At 33.4% G+C, this 25670-nt stretch overlaps 1 protein-coding gene across 1 annotated transcript; it reads left to right on the top strand.

Annotated features, from left to right (window-relative positions):
- The first annotated feature begins 231 nt into the window (after nucleotides 1-231).
- On the top strand, nucleotides 232-25670 carry LOC149488031 (uncharacterized). Its single transcript, XM_089696811.1, has 8 exons — nucleotides 232-320; nucleotides 842-893; nucleotides 19548-19606; nucleotides 21090-21246; nucleotides 21651-21831; nucleotides 22335-22491; nucleotides 22976-23127; nucleotides 23954-25670. The coding sequence occupies exons 1-8, from the start codon at nucleotides 254-256 to the stop codon at nucleotides 23960-23962; spliced, it is 834 nt and encodes a 277-aa protein (XP_089552937.1). The 5' UTR covers nucleotides 232-253; the 3' UTR covers nucleotides 23963-25670.

Genomic DNA, 25670 nt, shown 5'->3' with positions numbered 1-25670 from the left:
GCGTCTCCGGTCTCATATGGTTTAAATATATTATAACGTACAATTGAGTATTGAATAAAATAAAAATAAAACATATTCTAAATTATATCATACGCAGAACAGGGTTATCTTATCATTTGTTTGTTTTTTCATTCGTATATTAAATTTTATCGGTTATTATCAAATGTCGATTTATAGGAGTGAGAAGCTCTCGGAGCTTCACTAGCACGTACAACCACCGATTTTGGCAGTTGGCTTTGCTGTCAATTGGAAAATGGCAGCGACGAGTGTTGTCGTTCTCGACAGAGGCAATAATACAACTTGTACCGTAAATCTTTTCGGTAAGTAAAATTATAAAATTATCCCCTATAAACATTAGTAATAACTAGTGAACAATATTGATTTTTTTGTGTTTCCTTCACGATAACACTGTAAAAGCCGGATAACCTGAAAAAGTTTTGTTTTTTATTTATTTTCAAAAGATGCGCGGAACTTTTAAATTTGTTTTCACAACATATAATATTTTGTAATGATATGAAATAGGTCAAACCTTAAGTAATAAAATGATTTATTGGGTTTTGGTATCAGGTTTAGTATAATAGAAGGTAACAAGTTTTTTTTTATTGAATAGACAAAGTTGTTCGCGGCGATTTGACCTTGGTTATTGGATTGTAGGAAGTAAACTGTAGATACTTCTAAATTGTAAGTGATTATTTGATGTACTCACAAAAAATTCTCATAAGTTGTATAACGACATAACTAAGTTATGATTAATGTAATAAGTTGATTAAGTCTTGTACAATATAACTTGTATTTGATCAACATATTATTTTAAATTAATTAATAAAACATATTGTTTTAGGTGCAACAGTAGTATCATGGCGAGTTAATAATCAAGAACAATTATTTGTTAGGTAAGTGATAATTTAATTAAAGTACTTTGGTCATTTATTATCTGAAATTTACATAAATTCAAGTAACATAGTCTATAAATACTAGCAATATAAAAAACAATACACATACCTATAATACATACCGATAAATTAATTATGAACTTTCTTAGTATATAATTACACATACACCAAAATAATCAACTTTGTTATGTCTTCAAATTTTGAAATCATGTAATACATGCTAAAACTCAATTTTTAAAAGGTAATTAAACTTATCATGGGTTTAATTATCTATATGGATGTTTAAAAACAATTTTATGGTTTGATAAAAAGGTGATCAAGGTTACTTATATTATATAATTTACTTTTTACAAATTGGTATTGCGTATTTATAAAACATTATACTTTTATGGGTTTTTATTTATAACTCAGGCCCCGGAATCACAGAGACAATAGAAAATCTATTGTGTCGTGGCCCGATCGGGCCATTCGGGGCTCAATGGTTAAAACATCTAGAAGTTCTTTTTAGTCATTCTTAATGTTTGTTTATACAAGTATATGAGATAAATGGTAATAAATATGTAGTATTCTTACTAAATAACTATTTTTGCAATATCTGAAATGTGACTGTATTTTGTAAATTATCAATGTAACATGAATTGAATCCTTACATAATATTATGTCTATAATAATTCACATTAGGCAAAAATAGGTGATCTAAAGTTAAAGTAAGGCCAATTACTGCATAATCACAATCTACATAATAAACAAGAATTTATTTTACAAAAACAAAATTAATAGGTACTTAAAAAACCCACCAATTTCGATATAATGTTATCACTCCACACACAGAAAAACGAATGTGTGAATTGTGTCCTTCCTAATCTCGAAAATTCTAGTTACAACTAAACTAATTAAACTAAAAATATTTATTACATAATATTATCTAATGAAAATTCTAAGTTAATTACGTGCTTGGATTGGGTTTTTAAATGGATAGTCAAGCTTTTCTTGGAAAGCACAGTCACACACACACACATCTTTATCAGTAAAGTGTAACATATTTAAACAGCGCATTTATCGATTTTAAAAAGATTTTCGCTTTCAACTATAAATATTTCTTCCCGAAGACTTACATACCTATATGAGTATAATAAAAAGAAAAGATTTGATTTCCAAATATGTTAAGTGAAATAAATACATTTGGGCACTAAGACGCCAAAAAAAATAATTTTATGCCTTGCGTAATTGCGCCCGTGTGAAGCCAGGCCGGACTTTTTATTTCCAAATTAGTTTTAATTGTAGCTCTAGATTGAATGCATAGTTTTTAAAACTCGGATTTAAGTTTCAGAAATAATCTATAAATTACGGCGTTTTGAGATAGCCGCAATATTCTACATAAATTTAATAGCGATTACTAATCTTTTGTAAATTTTCTAAGTCCGAAGTAAAAAGCTAAGAAATGTAAAAAAATGCCTTTAAAGAGATATTAACTTTCAATAATAATCATGTTTTCTATGCCTCTTATTTTCTTGTATATTTTCATAGAAATAAAACAACCCTTCCGATACTTTTTATAAAGGTTCATATACACACATAATAGGTAATATAAGTTGCATGCATAAATTGCATAATGTATAGGAAATGCCCGTCCTAGTACAAACAGGAACCAATGTATCTCTGTCCTGTTTTATTATGTAGATGTATTCTATTAGGTTCTATGTATAATTGTTATACATTTTACGATGACATGTGCTCCAATATATTCAATTAACGAGCTCTTTTTATGAATAATATAACAATATTTCATATTTATTATGGATGGAACTTTTAATGGCGATCTGAAAGGGCACTTTGTTGTTGTTCAGTGTTTGTGAGAGATACACTTCTATATTTTATAAATGACTAAGATTAAAGACGTTAAAAGGTGTACCAACGAATTGTAAACTAGCGTGTGTAATTTGGTATATTTTATTATAATATTTCATACGTTCTATGAACATAAACGTTTACAAGGCGAAATTATCTCAGCATTTTTGTTAAGAATTTTATTAAACTTGCTAGGTTAAAGCTGATTTTCAGAATCCATATCTTGTGAAGTATATATTTATTGAAAAATTTTTGAATATTGCAAAGACATTGCAGTTACATAATAATAATTGATTTGTAATAAATAACTAATGGAAAATGACCTTCAGTACAACGAAAGAATGAATAATGCTCGTGAAAGATCGTTTGCAAAATGAATAAATCAGATTTAATATAACGGCGCTATCACGGGTTTAATTAGCCAAATAAGAGCTAGCGCGCACGAGCAACTTTGTCTCCGCAACTATTTTGTCTCTCCCATCAATTGTATGGGGAGTTGCGTCGCTACGTGCGCGCACTTTCATACTAGCCCATGGGTGGAGAGACAAAATAGTTGCGGAGACAAAATAGTTGCGGAGACAAAGTTGCTCGTGCGCGCTAGCTCTAAAAATTACAATTACACACCCACTTTGAAAGGAATGACGTTAATGGAATGAATTTAAATATTAAAGATACTTTGTGACGTACATTTTAAAGCATCAAAAGCCTTTAATTATACGGTTCATAATTATTATTATATGCTGATGATACACGAAATATTGCTGGTCTTTATTTCTATTCAGGTAAACCTAAGAGGATTGTTGTATGTCGTTAAAAATGTTTATTTCTATTTTATTAATGTTTGAATACGCTGAAATAAGTCTAGTCTAGTCTATTCGGAAATGCTTTTTAGAAGTACTATCCCTAAATAATATGATGTTCTGTTATTATTTTAAACTTTTAAAGTGAAGTTTTTAGCAAAATTTGTAGAAGGTTTTATCCTGCTGGTCCTCATATTGGCGAAAAATTGGCCAAATTCCTAAAACTTGCTTAGGAATTTCTATCATAACCGCCAGATGTTGGACTTCGTTTAGTTATCTTGTTTATTATAATATCATAACTAATTACATTCGAATGTGTTGAAAATAAAACCGCGACCGTGAATATATCCGCCTAAAACTTAGCGAATGTCTGTTACTTGCGTGAGGCCCAAAGCCCCTTCTGTCGGTCATATAATATTTCAGAATTTGCTTCTATTATGTGTCTTTTGTTACAATAATTTAAGAAGTAGGTAATAAACAATAATAATCCTCGTATATTTTGATACAACAACGCAAGGAATAGAAGATTTATTATAGGGATAGGTACAAAAAATAAGCCTTTCAAGACTGGGTAAGATATAACTTTATTGATTGACTACAATGTTTTCTCAAGCTGCTAACAGCTAAGTGCGATAGTTGAATGATATTCTTATACACTAGAACTAGATTATGATTATTATCTTGGTAGGTACTCAAAATTTAGATTATGTTATTTCGTTCCCTGCGTAGTAAAAATTACATAGTAAAATTATAACTTCGGCGCGCGGTTCAGGATATCGTAAGGAAAAATCTAGTTAATTTTCAATCCATTATAGAATCAAGTTTATCTGAAGTTTGGAACTAAGGTGACGTAATGCCAGAAGGCTTGCAGAGCTATTAATATTGCATTAGTGATTTCAAAGCGAACGTGCGGCTCTCGGAATAAATATTAGGTTTTGTTCACCTAGGCAGATCTGGGTTATTGTCTTTGGCAACTTGTACATATATGTATTGTTATACAAATCACCTCAAGGGGTTCTGGATACTGTTACAACGGTTATACACTAATTATTGAATCCAGATTTTCAATCCATTACTTTGACAGATTTTATCATTTTTGGCCTTTCTGTCCTCTCATAAACGGGACTTAATTCTTTAGTAAACCTTCTACAAATGTGGTAACAAATATCAGGCATACTGTAACACAAACAGTTTGTGTGAAAGTCGAATAAATTTTCCGTCCGAAAACAAAATTTAATCAACTCAATGTACTTAGAAGTTTTCCGTTCGCAATTAAATCCAGTGTAGGTACTAGTAACGCAATTAATTCGGAATCAATTTAGTGGCGCACGTATTGTTCGGATGCAATTTGGCCCTGGGACAAAAACGCGTCTCGGCCCGCGGATGGCTCTAACAAACGATCCGACTGACGCTAATGATTCTATGAAAGGATAGGGCTGCTACAGTTTTGTTGTAAGGGAAATTATATGGAGAAATAATTTACGCGTAAGGGACAAAAAATATATTAGAATAGGTAACTTTGAAATTACTGCAATTCTAGACCACCTATTTTGTCTTGGGAAATTTGTTGAATATGGGCGAAATGAAGAATTGACCACATTTCATTTTTTATAAGGCCATGAAAGAAAAAAACCGTTTCTTTATTTTGCTCTTGCGATTACAGAAAAAAAATTATTTCATTTTTTAATCGCATATTTTCAGAGAAATTAAATAAAAACGATAAATGTGATGATGACGTCATACATACGGAGGAATAAAAATGCGCCTTAGCCTAATTTAAAAAAAGTTAAAAAAAAAACTATCACTGACATTTACAGGGTATGGCATGTGTCAAATTTCATATTAATGTCATTTTTGTGAATTATTCATGTAAACAAACTTTTAAATCCTGTTATTGTGTTTTGGTTTTCTAATTTAATCTCATTTGCGTGATGTTTGTTTGATTGGAGTTGGACCAATTCATTTATATTATACAAATAGTGCCTATAGTGTTCATAATTTTCTTGAAATAAAAGACTTTGTTTACTTACTAAAAGTTGTATTTATTTAACACTTTCCAACGTTTTTGGGATAGTATATTTGTTTCCCAGAAATTTTCAGCACCCCTTAACAAATCCTGCATGAAGTAATCGTCATCAGTACTTGTGAATAAGTTTCTTTTGTTCAAAATTTGGATCAGCAAATAACAAATAACAATATTTACAAAGCTTGACGAATCAAAGTGACAAATATGCCAAAAAGTCAACTGTCAAGATTTTTTTTTAATTTAAACTAGGTATGTGGCAAAGGAAAAAATGTATTCCTCCGTATGTATGACGTCATTTGGCGCTTACGACATTTTAGAATGAGATGATTTTAAAACTCAAAAAGATGAATGAAAACTTCCATATTTAGAAAAAGCAAAAAATACGTGTATCATAATTTTTGATCTAGTTTTCATTAAAATAAAAAAATAAGTAGCTTAAAATTTTGAAATGTTGTCAATTAGATAGATATTGAAAAATGTAATGATAAAATTAAGTAGAAATGGTATACTTACTCGCCTTTTTACTGGGCAGGTTGTCTGCCTGTTGCTGTTGTATACTCAATCAAAACTCTTTTTTGGATACTTATATAAAACGATAGTATAATCGTTATTCGTTATATTGGAATTAAATACTGTTGCTTCGACATTTGTAAGTTTTACGGTTTTATTGAGTTCAATTTTTATGTGAGTTCAACAGAATGTTATGTCCTACGAGGATTGATAGAATAGTACAATTTTTATATAGACTGGTACCTGGTTTTATACCCATTTTAATAACAGAAGAAATAGATAGTTATTAAATTGGCAGACACAATATGTCATAGATGACGACCTTGTGGATGCTTAAACGGTTAACTACTGAAGTAATTCACACAGACTCACTGAAATACTCCTGTTTTATACAAATGGAGGTAAATAGCCATATTGTGTTTAAATGATTTTTTGGATAATATTTAAAGTCAATTATGAAGCTATAAAAACAATAGATCATTCTAAAACGTGATATTGTTGATCAATTTCTGAATAAATAAAATAAAATATCTTTATCCATCTCATAGTAACATCAACAATGTCAAAACGGACATTCACATTCCATAGGAGTCATAGGACAAATAAAATAATAAAACAAATCACTTCCCGTAGGAAAATAATCGTACATTGAAAACAATTTGTATTTATTATGCCGGGTCCAGACTGGTGAAACGTAACATGCAATATAACATGCAATGAAAGAATTCACCGTCCACATTGCTGCAATGTATCATGAAAGGTAACACACTTAACAATTTCTCATAGTTTGGACGTCTTGCGCGCGCGAATTGTGCATTACACGCGCATGCTACGAGCATTACAAGCCGCGCGCGGAGCGATCCGAAATTTGTCGGTTTTTCGACGAACACAAAGGGGCAAGGAACACGAATACGGGAGGTTCGTAGTGAATGCGCGTTATGAGCGCGCTATGCGTCCACACCAGCAGCGAACATGCAATGAAAGGCAGAATGTTACATTGCATGTTACGTTTCACCAGTCTGGACCCGGCATTATGTACTTATATTGGATCCACGACAAACAAAGTGTCATAAATCATTTAGTTTCATCTAAAGCACTCGCCTCGAAAGGGTCATATTTGTTTAAGTGACACTCAAAATATTGGGATTTGAAAATACAATTCAAGGGTTAGAAAATCTGCGGGAACCCCTGTCACTAGCAAAAACTTTGCCGCCTTCTGCTCCAATATTAAACATAGTTGGTAGGTTTTTGTAAGTGAGCGGCCGGGATCGCTTGACCCTTTCATATCTGGGGGTATCGAGGGCGTGAAATCTTTTCAAATTTTAATGGACCCATTCGACACGGAACCTGACTGATGATTCGGAGGAAGCTGGATCGATTAATATCACATGCAAATGAAGCGGTTGTAATAACTCCGTGTAAAGTGCACGCATTGTCACGGCTGCGGCCTGCCGCTTTTTGCAGCAATTGCTTCTCGGTATTGAACTGTTCTTTACATTGTATTTTTGTTTTTACCTTCTTTGTGTGTGATCTGATGATTTATAAAGACCAGTTAATTACTAAGAATATAATTATTATTATGGACGTATTTGTTAACATATTAATTTGTTTGAAAATAACTAGATAGCACAGCATTTCTATAACTTTGGTCGTATATTATAATACTCCTCCATTACCACTTCTGCAAGTAATTATCCAAACAACAGTACCGCTATCAGCTTACAGCGCATTTATCCCGGAGCATTGCTAAATACACGAAACAAACATTAGTTACGGAGAGCAAAGATGCCCCTGCTAGCCTCGTGTTTTTGTGGTCGCGTCTGCAGCCCCGGGCTCCCCCTCCCCCCGGCCGATGACAAATGGTCCCACCCCGCTAATGCCCAGATAATTTTATGCCGTCAAGACAGAGATGACCGGCATACTCCATCCCATCGCTGCATCGATCGCCTCAACGTCCTCATCATTATACGCCACTTCACGGATCACCAGCCTCTGAAACGGGTTTATCGCGCCATTTGAATTAAATTGATGATTTCAATCATTAATTTACCCTATTCGGTCTCCATCTTTAATTAATTACGCTAGCTCGGCTCATCGTGATATTTTTTGCGACGTGTGAGCGTACGGAGATTGAGATCCGTTCGGTCTCCGACGTATAACGTATGTGAGGGATTTATTTTAGTTATTATTTGCACATTAGCGTGGGTAATTAATTTGCTAGGTTCTGTATTGATAATGATACACCTGAATGCATCTATAATATTGAGTTAGAAAATAAAACTTTATTAATTGATACTGTCTAGAATATTTTTATTGATCTTTATCTTTAGCTCAATACTTTACTATCTCAATATTTTGTACGTTGCCTAAACAAAATATACCAAGAATAAATAAATGCGGCAGCTGAATCCGATATATAAATATAACGAAATAACTTCTGAAATTACCTCGATTCCTGTTCTTAGAACGTAATATTATGTGGTGATAATCTATCTCAGCTTTGAAGGTAATAATTTCTACATTGATGGAAGGTAACCAGTAGCCGGTAGGTAATACGAGCAACAAAATCCTGTAGTCGGAGAGACAGTGATTTTTTTGTTACACATAATGAGATTGACTCCTCGTTAAGTACGACTAGGTGTATTAAATCACACGGTGGCGAGCCTTTAATGGTAAATTCTATACATAATATGGAAGCGTCCTTAAATATTCTTTATGCGGTAAATTGCGTAGATGTGATGCGGGAATTTTAATATTTGCTGTAGAGTCCTTTTTGCTTCGATCGATTAAACTTTTCTGATGTATTTTTTTATTGTAAATATCTTTTGCCTAAAGCTGGATCATACATGCTAATTCTATTGCCTATTTACTACTTACATACTTTATTAATAATAAAAGTGATTTATGACCTGTACCTTTTTAGAAAACTATGTTCAATGGGAATGTAGGAAGTAGACTTCAATTCCACCCAAATATCGACCTACTTACACTTATATATCTCAACTCTAAAACAGACCTGCTCAAAAATCGTCAACAATCAGTGCGTCATCTCTCAGTCCACAAGTGTAGGAATGCCCTCGTCACCCAGCCGACCGGTCACACCCCATTGATTTTACTGAATAGCCATCCTATCAGCTTCCACTCACTTGATCTTGAGCTTTGTGAGCCAAGTTTTGTCTGCCGTGACGTCATAAGGAAACATGATGATGGGTTGCGTAATGTTTTAATGTTCGGTTGTGGCTTTGATTAATGTGATAATATTAATTGAGGTGTTTGATTCAATTTCTGTTGCAGTAAATTGGAAGTAAAAAGGATATTCTAATGAATAATTGATTATTTAAATACAGGTGTTATTTTGCACTTTAAGGAATTATTATATTATTAAAATAAAGTAAGATAACAATTTCATGATAATTATTTGAATAAATAATCAGTGTTAAAATTATTCTAAATAAGGTCCTTGAAATTTGCCAATTTATTAAAATGAATCTTGGTAAAACAACTTGAATATATAGAATATTAGAGGCAGAAAACACTTAATTCGTAATGATGAAAAATTAATTTCCACACTCCATACGCAATCTCCATAAGAAAACATTTAACCTAATCACATTTACGAACGAGATTACGATTACAACGCTAACAGCGGCGTTTCGAAAGTTTTTGTTACCATAATGAGTTATCATTTGGCGTCAAGAGATGCACGTGCTTGTGCCATTACTGGCCAACATATGTTCGTTTTTTCCTCATCCGTGCGACACCCAAGACATCGATTGTTCCACACGTTAGACGGGACAGCTGCGATGAAATATTAGAAGCGTCCGACGGGATTTATCGGCGAAACGAGCGTTTAACTCGAAACACTGCCCTAATGGTTTATTTGTGAGACAATGGACTCGGCCAATTACAATACGAAACGAAGTGCATGTCATTCTGAACGTAGTCAACGTTGAATAAAGCGACTATTGTCAGTATTTCGGGGTGTTGTAAGGTTTGTCTCTTAAATCAATGAAGAGGAAAAATTGTGTTCGTTTTAGATATGTTTGATATTTAAATGATGGAAGAAACGAAGAATATAATTCATCTTTTAAATTATTATCTGAACACTAACCATCAGTTGAATGTGTTATTTAATTACCAAATCGGCGATTAAACACAATTACCAAATTAAACTAGCACAAGACATGATTAATATATATTTCTGAATATCGCTAATTGCGTCAATGAGCGTAATAATTTATCACAATTAAGGCTTTTCACGTTTAGTTGGGTATTAACTATTAACGATGGTTACGACCTTTGACTTGTTTCGAAATGCTGAACGGAAGGCTATAATTTATTTTAAATTATTTAACGTTGGAGATCATTTGTACATTGTTGTTACTGAGGATGATGTGTTCAATAATGAAGCACATCTTAGAAGTACCCAAGTCTTGAACTCAAGATTTGGAAATGTTTCTTCTAATCTTGTAGTATTTGTATTGGGTGTACATTGTACAAATCAATAGATCAGGTAGAGTAATAAATGAATATTGCCACATTCAGTTATATTCTCTTTGTTAGAGACGTAACAAATTGAATTTGGATTTATGGATTTAGCTTTGTACATAAATTATGTTATGGTATAATGAAGCTATAGGAGATTAAATTCTATGCAGGTACTGAGATACTTCCAGAGATTTCAAGTGTACTTCAAATAACCACCGATCATTATAATGTAATTCTTTACGTGTATACAGTTTTCTAGCCGTAGAATCAACCTACGCGTTCATTGCGTGGTTATTATAATTTTCGTCAGTTCGTGATAGCTCATTTTGTTTGGGCGTGTAATTATCTACGTACAGTCTAAAAGCAATAAATAATAAATGGAATCGACACGCGAATAGCATCTTTTCTCGTGACGATTTAAGATGTATTATTCCGTGTTGAAATGATACAGTGTTGTGTGTCTGGGACACGCGATTGGGTTGTAGACTGTAGTGGCTCGAATGACATCAGCAGGATTTGTCTAGTACAGCCTTATACGGTCTCGTCTTGTATGATCTATTGAATGGTGCTTGCGAACAGCTGACTCCGGTGATGACGAATAGTAGTAATGTTGTAGGAACATTACCGAAAATGGTTCGGACAACTTGAGCGGGCTATCGAATATCGATGCTCTCAAATAAATCGACAATTAATTGGATTTGTTTATTTGTAGGATTAACACCGCCTCTGCCTTTAATGGATTCGTTTGTAATGGCTTTGGATTCGTTTTGCGATTTAATTATTTAAAAGCTTTCCTTGTTTATTGAATTTTTCGTTTTTGGTTGTTTATGGTTCTAGTTGAGTATTCAATCAGACTAGTAATTATTGCCACGGAGTGACTTGGGGAAAGAGAAAATGAGATTGATTATTGTTGATGTTAAAGTGAATATCGAAGAAGCGTCAATGATGAAATATTTGTTGTGATCAACAAATTCTTATTTGTTGCACTAAAAAAAGTTTGAGTTTTGCTAGAAAGTGTTATTAAAATTACGGTTATTGATTTTAAGTTTTTTTTTATTATGGTTGATGGCTATTATCGGTTTAGATGATTATTTCATTGTAACTTTATTGGTTACCTATGATTTTAACGCAGCACTAAATTAAACATTTTACTGTCGTTCTTTCAAGTACATATATATTTTCATAGGCATTCTACATCAGATCACAAACATTTTAATTAGCGATGTATTTTCACACAAATAAACTAGATTTGAACTTGCGACCCGTCTAAGCTTACGCCCGTCAAGCATTTGAATGAGTAATTTATTATTAAAAATAATACATTACTTAAAATTTCAAATAGCTGTGTTGCAAGCTCTTATGCTTAATTTTTTGTTCGTATTTTGCTGACGTATTACGTGTAAATTTTCCATACTTCATAATTAGTATTCATATAAGATAATTTGATAATTTGTTTGCGTACATTAACAATTGTTGATTTTTATGGCTCGAATAATTAATGTACAATGTTTCTCCATAAATGTGAGAAGGAATGGATGCATTGTTGTTTAGAACGAGATGGGCTTTTAACACAGTAAACCAACTTCATCAAACCATGCCAATGCCATCCTTCAAACGATAATTCAATTAATCTGCTTGTACATACATATTAGGTTTTATTTCAATAGTATTAACTCACTTGAATAATTTTTAATATCGTAGAAGACTCTTAGTTGACTTTGCTGTAGTTAATGCAGTAAAAAAAACTAATTAATACTTACATTTGTTTGTGTGTATCTGTTAAGTTAAAATAATTTATTGTGACTCTTAGAATGTGGATAATTAGTCGTTCTAAAACGTGAAGCAAGAGACCACTGGTTTGTTCTAATCCGCTTATCTTGTGGCAAATGGCCCGGGGGTGGGGCGGGCATATTAATCTGCTGTCCGCAGCATCTGACTCTGACCCCTGTCGTGGTGTACCCCACGACGTTTGTCTTTGTCGGCTTGCTTTATGGCTATTTGTTTAAAACCGTTAAGATTTGTTCCCCGAGGCAATCTCTTCTGCCTGAACGCCTTTGTTAGGAGGCATCGACTCTTTTACGCTTTTCGCAATGTACATAGTAATAATTAGCATTATCGACGCTTTTCGATATTCAACTATTGTTTTATGGATTTGATTTTTAAAATGTAGGTCTCCATCAATAGCTGTGAACGTTTTTGAGACATTTAAATTATTGAATTAATGAATGATATTATTTTTCACCGCAATTTTCAAGGCTCTCCGCTCTGTGCCAACAAATTATAATATGTAGTTACGAACGTATAAACGTCAATGTTTTTTTAACTATGTTCGTGAGCAAGTTCCTCAGAACAATCAGTACCCTTGTCTAAAGTTTCTATTACTTATGTGCATAATTATAATAATTTGACTCATAAAGTACATAGATGGTAGATTAGGGTGTTACTGGTCCCGCGTTGTGCCTACGCGTCACAGATTATAATATTAGTAACCATTTTAACCTTACGCCATAGCTTTAACGGCTTTGTTTTACCATTTATGTACCACATGGCAAAATCGACTATTGAAGTGAAAGCAATTTATACATTGTTCGGAGATTATTATCTGGATAAATGCAACTTTGTGGATGATTAGTGTTAGACTTGAGTTTAGAAAGGTACAACATAGGCGATAAGTAAATGCATAGATATTTTTTACGTAATTGAAATTTTAACATTTCCTTATTACATCGAACTTCTTAGTCCCTTTTGTATAATGTCATGTCAATGTATACATGTTCATCTATCAACGATCGTTGTAAGACAACATTTTCAGGATTCCTTAGATCCTGCTCGCTTTGGGGAAAATATTTACACAATGAATCAACCGTGAGTCGCATCTGAATCTTAATTTTGACGCTGATACGTAGTATTTATAACGAGAACTTAGCAGTTGGGCAAATTAAAAAATCACCTGTAATTGAGACTGGAATTACAGTCACTACATAATGTCGTTGTAACGTCAATTTATAATTAATAGTGGTCATCGATACTATGCTGTCGTTAATTATGTATTTTTTTATATTTCCTTACTTACCGTCAATTACATTTAGAAATGCTATAGCTTTACTTGTTTTGGGTAACCTATCTCGATCATCAGCGGCAACTATACGATAAAGATCTTATTTTTAATTAACCACCGAAGGCAGCAACAATTACTCGTGAATGACAGTTCTAAAACATCTAATTACAGTATGTCGCATCGCCTGTGCGACCTTTAATTTGTAGTTGCTTGCACTAGCTGTATCCAGGTATTTTTTCTTTTTCCATCAAACCAGTTTATGGCCTCCTCTTAATATGTCAGAGTAACACGCTCCAAGTCATTAACTCGGTAGCTTCAAGGAGGTTTGACTATTTTTTCCGACATAGTTTTAAAATTCTTTTTAACTGTGTTGCTAGAGAAAATAATTAGATTATTCATTGAGCGGTTAAGGGTACTTACAGAATGTAAACTTCAATATGAGAGGATTAATATAAATAACAGCTTAATAACGACTGTAAATGTGTATTGGTAAGTACTAAATACTATTAATATATTTTAACGTTATTAACCTTCATTAAACTGCTTACGGTCAATTAATTCGTTTTTTTTGTTTTATAGACACACAAGAAAAAGTTTCTCCGATATTCAGATCGATCGTCAGAGGTCTTTATATCCAAATTTAACGAATACTTTTTCTTTAAAAACGTTTAAGTATAAATTAAAATTAATGACATTCCAAGTAATTAAAAGAAATTAAATTGTGATAATGGCGATACATTTAATTTTAATAGGCTTATCCGCTAATAACGTTCAGTCGTTTTCACGTACAGAATAAACCGGTAATTGGTATAACAATTTTATTGTGACTCGCTTTTTTAATTTTATAACTTCCCGGCGAAGTCCTGACTCGAATAGATATGAGCCTCGGTATTAATGAAACACCATTCATGGGCATAACAGGTTCTATTCATTACTCGAGTAATTACAAGTTGGCTTATCATTGAATAGTGTATCGTAGAAGCTCCCGAGCGCATCTCACGAGAACTTATCAACAATGTTGAGAAATTTTAATAGCTCAAGTCACATATTCGATTGGTTCATGAAAGTCTACAACAATAGTATGAGAGCGACATTGTTTGATGCGCTTTTTGTGCGATATCCCGTTCGGATGAGCGCCTGCTATGATTATTGCCTTCGAATCTCACAATCGCGTCTGTAATCTCATTGTTTAACTCTTTTATAAGATTAAATGGCAGAACTATAAGATTATATAAATTAATTGCAGATTGTATGGATATCATTCTTTTCTTACTAGCTTGTGGCATCTGTATTATTAAAACAAACGCTGTGTCCATAACAAGAAGTTTCACAAACACTTTATCAGTTCTAATGAAGATATTATGTTTTATACTTACAAGGATTCTACCACGTAATAAGCTGGCGATTCATGCTTAATAACACCTCTAAGAAGTGATGGTGATTATTGAAATCGATCATTTGATACGAAGGTATAGTTGGCATTCGGTGGGGTTGATGATGGAAGTATGGAACGAGTTTCCACGGCGGTAAAAACTCGGTCGGTGCCAAAGCGGGAATGTATCGGGCCCGTCGACCGCCGCTCATGAAGGAATTTCACCCGGAATCTCCAATTAAAACTTTATCTAGTCCCCTCCGAATTGTGATTTCGTGGAATCGCACTAACAGATTGTCGCCTGAATCGCTAATCATTTAGTATTTTTTTAAATGGTCTGCCAGAATTATGGGACGACTGAAGCAGTCGTCGATTGGTAGGAGATGTCCATGGTGAATCACAGGGGCAATCGCGAAACATGTCGTTAATGATTCTGAGGACTGTTTATCATAGAATAATTTCTTAATCAAAATAATCTATTATAACATTACAGGAAGGATAGAGTTTTGAACTGTTCAATACAATGTTAACGTGGAATTGAACGTTAGAGCTCATGGCCCTGAAATGTCATATCATCTCGTCAAACCGGTGTTAATGCCATTTACAAAAATACTTCCATACTCAATATTATATGCGATACTCATTATGAGTTAGTAACCAGTAATTTAATGTAAACTAGGGACGTCTTAGTGAATTTATGCAGTTAATAAGCGATCAACATAGCTGGATAGTTAACGTACTGCATATTGAAGAGGTGTTTTATAGTTCAGGTGACAAGCTGGTGGCTGATCCAGAATCTAGATTATTGGACATTGTTATAGTGGCGTGCCATTTAGGTTTCTTTTTGTGTAACACGTTGTTTGCTCATCAGAATGATATAAATAATGGAGTTGTGCAATTTGTTCGTAATTAAGGTTACGAGTGTAGATCAAAATACAAGGATTATTATGTTTATGTTCACAAACTATTATCTATGGTATTCGTGGTGTCAGAAGTGTACAGCTGCCGGTTGGTTTATATCAAGTTTTACCTGCGTTTACTTATAATTCACTTCGTATAACTATCTGCGTAGGCGATGCTATTGTGAATTTTCTAAATCAATTTGCATTTTGCAATCTATCAAAAGACCGTAGTTAATTATATTACTCAAAGTCTGTCGAGGAATCCATGTTTTCAAGCTAAGGTATCTTTGTGTCAACAAGGTGGGAAAATAGTCATTATATTGTTTTACATATAAAATTGAAACTATTAATAATGTTGTTCAGTTTATTGTGAACTCGATCATGCAAGGGCTAATCTTACATTTTAATGACTTGATTACGGCATTGCCCGCAATTGCTAGTAATGCAACCACTTAAACTTTACCTTAACCACATTAAATATTTAACGCTTTTTTAATCCGAATGAAATTATCAGACCGATAACTGTTTGTGACAATGTAAATAAAATGGTAACTTTATTAAGCGATAACTTCATCCTATGAATTAACATAGCTGAGCTGTTTACGCATTTATTGCACGCCTCATAAGCGAAGCGTTGAGGTGGGTACTACTGTCACTTCGCGCAAAACATCTGATTTTTCAAACTTAAAATGTCTTTATGTATCATACATTGCACTTGTAAGATAATACATACACACACATATTAAGAAAAAACACTATTTTTAACATTCATGATATTTTTGATGTCATTTTTGTTATTTAAACTAGTTAAAAAACAGTTTAAAAAAGTTCTGTCTTGGACGTCCGTGTGTCTGTATGTGCGGATCCTTTTTCTTGTTAACACGATAGCGACCGAAATACTTTACTAATCGAGTATTTTTTTTTCTCTTACGCTTGAGTATGCTCAGGAATAGAACCCTTTCATTTTTCAGGGTCTGATTCGATGTGGTTTAATTGTTATTAAATAAACAAAAATAATAATTAATAAATAATTATTAAAAAAAAATTATGAGGCGTGCACTTTTGGATTTTCCAATTTATTTAATTTATGGACTTAATATCGTACCCCGGTTTATCTTTCATATTTTATGGCGTTTGTTCATTAAGCAATGATAAGGTACTTTTTGTAATTGCTATCCGTTATCTAAAGACGCGTTATACTTTATATTTTGTTTTATAGAGCAACATAATACTGTAAAATGTGCGGACTCGATTGCTTACAGATGTTCATGGAGAGAAGAAGAAACTGTTTTGGTGTACTTTAATGACGTTTTCATGTTATTATTACTGCTTAACTATGTTATCTATAAACGATAAGCAATAAAATGCGAAAGAAATTAAACACTGGCCTTTTAAAGGCTCGAGAGAAATAGTTTGTTTTGTAGAATTGAGAACAACAATTAAAATTAAAAATTCGTTAAAAGTTTTTTTATTTCTTCATATTTAAAGAAGAGATACCTAAAGTAGGTAGGGTAGAGAGATCACCGTATGAATTTAAAGTTTTGAAATCGTTATATTAATTAAAATTAATTATTCAATTATCGATCAATAAACTGCTAAACGAAAACTTTCAAAGCGTTCCCAATTCCTGTTTTCACATAGCTTCTCTAATTTTAAGTCTAAAATTGCGTATCGGTATTCCCAATCCTTGGAAATGTTTTCAATTATTTCCCAAAGAGTTATCTCATCCCACTCATCGATTAATTATTATAAGTTTATCAGGACGTCAAGGCACACGGCACAAGATATCCAACGCTAAGATGAACGCGTTCCGCGCGGCGATGACATCTGCCGTCGAGTCGTCCGTCAGTTGTCCAGTCGCGAACTCCGAAATGCTAAAAATGGCATAAATAATTTATACGCGGCTTGCTCGGCTCCGTTTTTGTCGCGACGTAACGCTGACCACTGATGCATTTATAATATAAGGGTGCTTTTTGCAGCGTCCCTCGGCCGCGTTGGAATGCAACCGCTAAAATTGATCTTGTTCCAAACGTGAGGTGGAAAGTAATGCTGGCTAGCATACGGACTGTTAGCAATAACTAGTGTTATGAATGATGTCTGGTTTCTTTAGGGTATGATTCATTGTCGTTTCGGAAATTGATCACTGGTGTAAGATCTATGAGGAGTTAAAGATGTTCGGTCATGAAAACGAATGATTGAAAATGTTTTATTTTAGGATTTAATAAGGCAGGGTAGTGATTATTAATTGCTGAAATAACATTTTATTCAAATCGTGTGTTAACATCTGACATTTTGTAAATAGTTCGTCTGTGGGAAATTTTTTCACTATATTTCGAAAAATATGCTTGCAAATAAATTCCGACTTAAATTTCATCTCTATTGAATATTTACAAAATTCCTGGAAGTGGTTTTACGGCTATTAGAGCTGAAACATTGAATGAATCGGTCATAGTAAGAAATACCTTCAATTTATCTTCAATAAATGAACAATTTAAAAGGCAATAAAACAGACCATGTCATATACATTGAAATGCGAAGATCTCATTTATAATAGATTACCTTTATTCGTTTTACGTATCTACATTTCATCGTAATGATTTTAGGCCGCCTGAAGTGGAAACGCGGAATTAGACTTGCAAGCTACTGTCAGACAGACTATCTTGCGGATATTTCTTGCGGAAGTTTTCTTGCAGATGGTAAGGCGGCCTAACAATGAATCGCCTCTATAAAAAAAATAAAAACAATTTTTCTTGGTATTAACATGCGTGTCTATGATTGAAAAATTATTGCCATAGACAAAATAAAAACATATAATTTTATAATATTGGTTACATTTATAGTTTTTATTTCCAACAGAGTACTTAGTATCTACTCACATTGTATATAATAAATATGTATATTCAAGTTTACGGGTTTTTTTATTCAAATTTGTGTTGCCGTGGCATTCGAATAAAATGCCAGTTTAAGATCTCAGGATTCTTTGAGACGAACAAGGCTTTATTGGGTGTTTTTTCTTCTACCAAATAATGTCCTGCCGCCGTGATCAAGTTGCCTTCTTAGTTCTTCATTTAGGTAGCTCTAAGTAATCTGGAAAATAGACGCTGTTTTAAATTAGTTAAAATGTAGAAATATTTAAAATTTTCTATTATTTTTCCGAAGTTTGAGAACAAATTGTGAAAGAATTTAACAAAAGTTTAAACAAAAGATTGAAAAGAAAGTTCTGTATAAGAAAAAGTAAATGGAAGTTTTTGTAAGTTAGTTTTAAAAGTTAACAAATTTTCAGCGATGAATTAATTTAACAGAGATTTCGGGAAACGATGTGATTGTTGATTTCCAAATACATATTCAGTTCATAGACGAAGTTTAAGGAACTATAATATTATATTCTGAACAAAACAATATTATTGTGTCATCTGTGGGCTTGATGGGATTTTCCACTAATAGGAGAATAACAAAACTTATGTTAATACAAATTTTGATCACGATATTTTCAATTCGTACAATTTCATATGAACCTCAATTTAGTTAACATTTTTTATAGGTATATCAATGCAATTTGTCATAAATAGATGGGCATGTCTAAGATTTACCTTTATTCTTATTTATTGTATTCTCAAACATATCTAAATTAATATTTTTATTGTTTTCAGTAAACAAGCAATATTCGATGGTAAGAGGCCGATCCGAGGGGGAGTACCTTTTGTATTCCGTAAGTATTTATTTCTTAATTATTCCTTAATTTCCGTCCGCGGTTTCGTTTGCGAGAATTTTAAATATCTCAATCTTCCATTTTTTTACTCCCTGTATTACTTTCAGTGTGGTCGATATTTATTTCGACCGTAGCATTCGCAACACGTATATATAGTCTTCGTCTTTCTTCATTATGATGTATCTATAAATCAACATTCATCAAAATTAGTTTTGTATGTAGTTGACTACTACATAATATGACAGTAGGATGAATAGAAAGGTGTTCATGCGAAGCTTATTAAACAACTAAAGATTCGCAGTTAAACAACGATACGACAATAGCCTATAGATGACTTAAGTGAATAAAATTAAGATTGAATTCGAATAGGCTTTAATCAATGAATATATAAAAGGTTAATAAGAATACATTATGTACATTGTAGATACAAAAAAAAGGCTCCTTAGCCTAATTGCAAATGCAAAAGCGTTCAACCGAAAGGTTTTGAGATAAAGCCTGTCTAAGTGTAGTCAATACGCTTTACTTAATCGTAAATGCTGTCTGTCTCCGTAATTATCAGCTCGCAAGTCGCAAATGCTAGCTGTCGAATACCGCCATTTTTAATTCTTCGGTAATAATAATTAAAAGTCTTCAATGTTTTTTAATGCAAGAGAACTGTTAATTGTTATATTATCTGTATTAGGTGAGATGAATTTAGTTTTTCTTTCCTTGAACAAATATATTGTAGGTTTTTCGGAATAGCACTTCATAGTTATAGGTCGTTCAATAAATTATTTACAACCTTAAACTATAAATTAAGCGATCGGTCTCGCTTGTAACATAAATCCATCTCTGCGCCGACAAAGTATTTCTTAGGCAATATCAATAACCATATTTTACTTAAAGTTTTATACTATCTTCCCTTGATAGGTAATAGTTTTTTAATGTACTAGTTGTTTTGCAGCTTTGGCATATTTAACATATGTTATAGAAAATGCTACGCTGAATATAAAATGATAAAGTCAAAGATTAATTATTTATTAATGTATGGGCTATCATAGATGGAAGGTTTGTTAATTGAATATTAAAAGTGCAAAGTACTGTCGCTTAGTGGGTATTATGATAGATGAGTCTGCATCTGTTTTGCAGTTCAAGTTAGTGTGCAGTCGAATTGTTAAAGTTTCTAGGGCTTTCCATAATTTTTTTGTTTAGGGATGAAATTTAGGTACTCTTGTGAATTGTGATGTCTCCTATATGTCTGCAAAGCATATTATATTACCTACCCCACCATAAATTATTTCGAAATGCAATTTTCGGTAGGAAAGATAGTTGGGGCATTATACATTTGCTCTACTCCGACCTGCTCCATTTATTCAAGGATGATATTATTGATCTCTCATTTGAACAAGGGAAATTAGCCTGCATAACATCTCGATAACGAGAATTGTATCTCCAATTTCCCAGCTAAAATATCGTTAATTTACTTATCTATCTCCATTTTCAGCCCAATTCGGCGACTGGGCGTTCGGGCCGATGCACGGGTTCGCGCGCATCGCTCGTTGGCACGTGGAGAAGATGCCCGAGAGATTGCCCAGCGGCGACGTGGAGGCCATCTTCAGCCTCATGGACGATGACTTCACTAGGTCCATGTGGCACTTTCAGTAAGTGTTGTTTTGGGTTTTAGTTTTGTTTAAAATTTAAAATGGGAAATAAATGTCCGATGTTCCCATAATGTAAACGTTTTCGCTCGTGAATTAATAAATTTCAGTAGTATCGATGAGTAAAGGTTTTGATTAAATTCTTGCTAACTTTTAAACCGTGAATACATTGGTAAATTTTTTAAATCCGAACGAGATAATTTCATAATATACATTAAAATTTGCGTATTGTAGTAGTAGCGTGTGTAGTTTTCCCTGAATGACTATAACTGTTACCTACTGACTATATCAGCGGAATATTAGCACTATCCACATAGGAAAGGAAATTCAGTAAACATATTTGTTACCATTATCCCAATATAATAAAGGACTCCCAAAAAACGTCTACATATAACACCATCCACCAGGTTCAGACTGACATATCGGCTGATCCTTCGCGAAAAGGAGCTGCACTTCAACATCGGAGTATACAACCCGAGCAAGGAGCTCACGTTCAGCTGCCAGCTGCTGCTGCACACGTACTTCAAGGTGCCTGATGTGAGACGCTGTCAGATCACCGGCTTGCACGGGTGCATGTTTATAGACAAGGTATGTGTTAGCTGTGGTTTGGAATCGTTTTAAAATAAAAAAAAGTTGGTGTGATGGACCAAAAACGCGCGAGGTCATTAGCAAAGATTGTAGCTACTGCGCTTTCTACAAATATTTGCTGCAGAAATTATTTTTTCTTAATAATACCCTACTTTCAAACTACCCTAAATTAAAAAGATCGCTCAAGTGCAAATCAGACTCGCAACACTAAAAGTTCCGTAAATTCGTATGTTCTGTGAAGAAATGTTGGTTATGGAACCATAAAAAAACTAGAGTATGTAAGCGATATTATATTATTATTTCCTCCCATCGTAAGAGCCGTGACAGTGTGATGTACTTACTACACGCGCGAGCCTGGCCACAAGCCAATCAACGAAAGCACATAATATTTTCCACAAACATTTCCTTAGACTACCAATTTTCGCCAATAACATCTTTTTCAAACTACCCTCAAAAAAAATCTCCCATATAATAATATTGTATTCCTATAATCTCGTCGCCAGAGTCGCGACGGTGTAATGTACCAGGACACGCGCGAGGTGGTCACCATCAACGAGTGCACGTCACGCATCTACCAGAACACGATGCAGGAGCACATCATCACCAACGTGGTCAGCGGCCGCAAGATGAGGATACAGAAGTATAACTTCCCGGATACCGGTGAGTGTCATTATCATCAGTTTTATATCATCATCATTTTTATAATGTTCATTAAAGTATTCTTTCTTCTTTTATTTTTTTTCTTTCAATTATGGTTTTAAATTTTAATAATAAATGCTTATCTTTGTACATACCACGGTTAAATAGGCCACCTATAAAGATTAAATTTGTCACTCGTGTTGTCCATGTCAGGATTATACTTGTGAACGCAATAAACAAGAGCCCCGCAGAGCGGGTCTCTGTCGGGTCGTAACCATCGCCTTGTGGACGATTGGAAAATGTTACTTTTATTCAATTGACAATTATATATCCTACTTATATTAATAAATAATTTATAATGTATGTTACTTTCTTTTTTTAAGAAATTACAAGAATAAGACATAGGCTACTATGAACGGGATCTACGTGGGTTTTTATTTGAAAACACGGGCAATGTCTCGGAAATCCAGTAATAAATAATTTATTATAATTTGTATGTCCGCAGTGATCTGGAACCCGTGGGCAGACCTGGCCAAGGAGATCCCGGACCTGGGCGACGACGAGTTCCCCAACATGGTGTGCGTGGAGGCGGGCCGCATCGCCACGCCCATCGTGCTGCTGCCCGGCACCGCCTTCGAGGCCAGCCAGATCCTGCAGGTGACCTACTGAGAAATAAACGGGTCGCACTCCGGGAGTGCCGGCAGAAGTGAAAACTTGATTATTAACGTTCAGCATGTTTGATATTTTGGAATGGTATCCGTCTTACGCATGGAATATGAGGGCTAAAAACAAAACGTCTTACGCTTTTTCGATCAGGTCACGTGACCTGACGCGAGTTTAAGATTTTATACCCAACGCCGCTAAAGAAGTTTTCACTTCAAAAATTGGTTGTCTGTAAAGTCGGTTTACTGACGATAGTTGAACGTGACAACGTCCGATTAGGATTCTTTGTCGCTCGTTCCGCGCTCTCGCTTGCACTTCAAGCCTTACATGGAACACCTCAGAGCGAGGTAACGCCGCATGAATCATGTTTTTTCGTGCGTGCAGCCGGCTCTATCGAATTATAAGGCGTTGTCACGTCAAAAAAAATATTTTAACAAACTGTAAACCGACATTTAAATAGAACCTGGTAGGTAGCAGCTTGCAAATAAAAAGAAGTTATCAACATCGGCCAATAAACATACACACACAAAAAAATAAAAAAATGTACAAACATTTGCTACGAAAAGGCCTTATGGACTCGGCCTTTGGTCAAAACAATGACCCAAACACCAATACTTTCATCGCTGTTTTTCGGTCATAGCCTGTAGTTACACTATGCATTGTAATTTGTAACTACAAAACTATTTACTAAATCGTAGAATTTTTTTTTTCTCTTTCCTTTTTCAACTACTTAATATGATATTATACTATGTAATATATTATAACCACCACGTCCGATAGAAGTGATAACTTAAACATTTATATTTATTTTCATTTTCAGGTTATGTAAATATCGCGTACGCGATCGTACAACCGTCCAGTGGAGCGAAGTCAATTGCGTATGTTTATGACAATATTACCGGGGCGATACAGGCAGCTACGGTCTATATCTGAATAATTGTCTATTGCATAAAAAAATAGCAAACCATAGATAACAAATACCATAGACAATAAATTGAGTTTTGTTATGTCAATGTCAACGTCGATTAAGTCTACAAGTGCGCGCCTTAATTTTTTTTTCAGCAGTGCACAGATTGACAATTATTTGGTTTTTAATGCAAGACAATTATTTAGGTGTCGACCACACTCGCGTTACATGTTATTCCTATCTCCTACTCATTGTGTAGTCTATGTAAGAATCCATTTTAAAATCAATTGTAGTATACGGCGAATATTCCGTTATTTCAACTCAAATTTTGATCAGTAAATTATAAAAAATACAAAAATATTATGGTTGTGTTCATGTCAGAACTTATTTAAGTGGTAGCTTAACCTATATCCACAAATAATACAAACCTTTGTCCATTATATAATATAGTCCATTGCATTTATAAATAATTTAAATAACATATCCAGCCTCTTCAACGTTAGCATAATGATGTCAATTTTGTATTTTAACTACTAATTAGTAGGATTTTTAATATTGTAATAATTAATTAACCTAATGTAATGCCTTAGGCATGTTAATAGGGCGCTAGATTAACTCATATGCAATATTTTTCAACGTTTAAGGTGGTAACGCCCTTTTTATTAATAATGTATATTCGATAAATAATTGTGTATAAACATTTCAGTCCATTTTTAATTTTGAAATTAAAAACATGAATTTATAATTTAATATAACGAAGCAGCTATTTCGCACAAATAATCTTAATAATGATTAAATCTTGCCAATTTTCTTTCAACTCTAGTACTTTTCCTATTACTCCCTGTCTTCCTTTTTTCTTGTTATATAAGCAATTTAAAGGCTTTTATTGTCTTATTAATTATTTTTAACTTACGATAAGTAATCGATTGAGCATACTATCAATTTTATCTTTTAATTCTTTCCCTACGCATAAATACTCATGTAATGTGTTACATTGTTAACTTGTTTTTTATTAAGTTAGCGTTATTTGATGGGTTCTGTAACTTAAGTAAACTCAACGTTCCAGTTTCATTCCTATTTACTTGATAAGAATTTTACTTTTTTACTGTTTACAATAAGAAGCATTTGGTTTTAGGGTTAATGAAGTTTTTTTCTTGAATCTCACATGGTAATTAAATCTATGTACATATGTACTGAATCTCAGCCCCGTGAATGTACAAATATTTTTTTTATATAATTCTTTTTGTTTGGATACTTTTGGAGGCTTTTAAAGTATACGAGATAATTGTAAGAATATGTACTTAGTTATAAAGTTCCTCGTTCTGTTTGTATTGAAAAATTGATAACCGTTTATGCGATTTTTGTAAGCTCTCTCTAAACAACCGAGCACATGCACTATTTTAGTTTTTTTTATTGTTCCTGAATGTTTTTCATTCTAAATAAAAGTTAAAATTATGTCATGTTATCTATATGTTTTATATGGCGTGTGCTCTGTTTTATTTTAAAAATTGTAAGACATGAATTTTCGTCAAGGTTCGTATGTAAACATGGTTAATATTTGGTGATCTGATAATCGACAATTAGCAACGAAGTGTACTTCCTTAGGTGCAATAAAGTGAATAAGACATTA

This window comes from Colias philodice, chromosome 6 (genome assembly GCF_061535455.1).
Source record: "Colias philodice isolate Cphi_HAF_F1 chromosome 6, ilColPhil1 Martin Lab GWU primary, whole genome shotgun sequence".
Classification (NCBI taxonomy): domain Eukaryota; kingdom Metazoa; phylum Arthropoda; class Insecta; order Lepidoptera; family Pieridae; genus Colias; species Colias philodice.
This window is presented reverse-complemented; position numbering and strand designations above follow the sequence as displayed.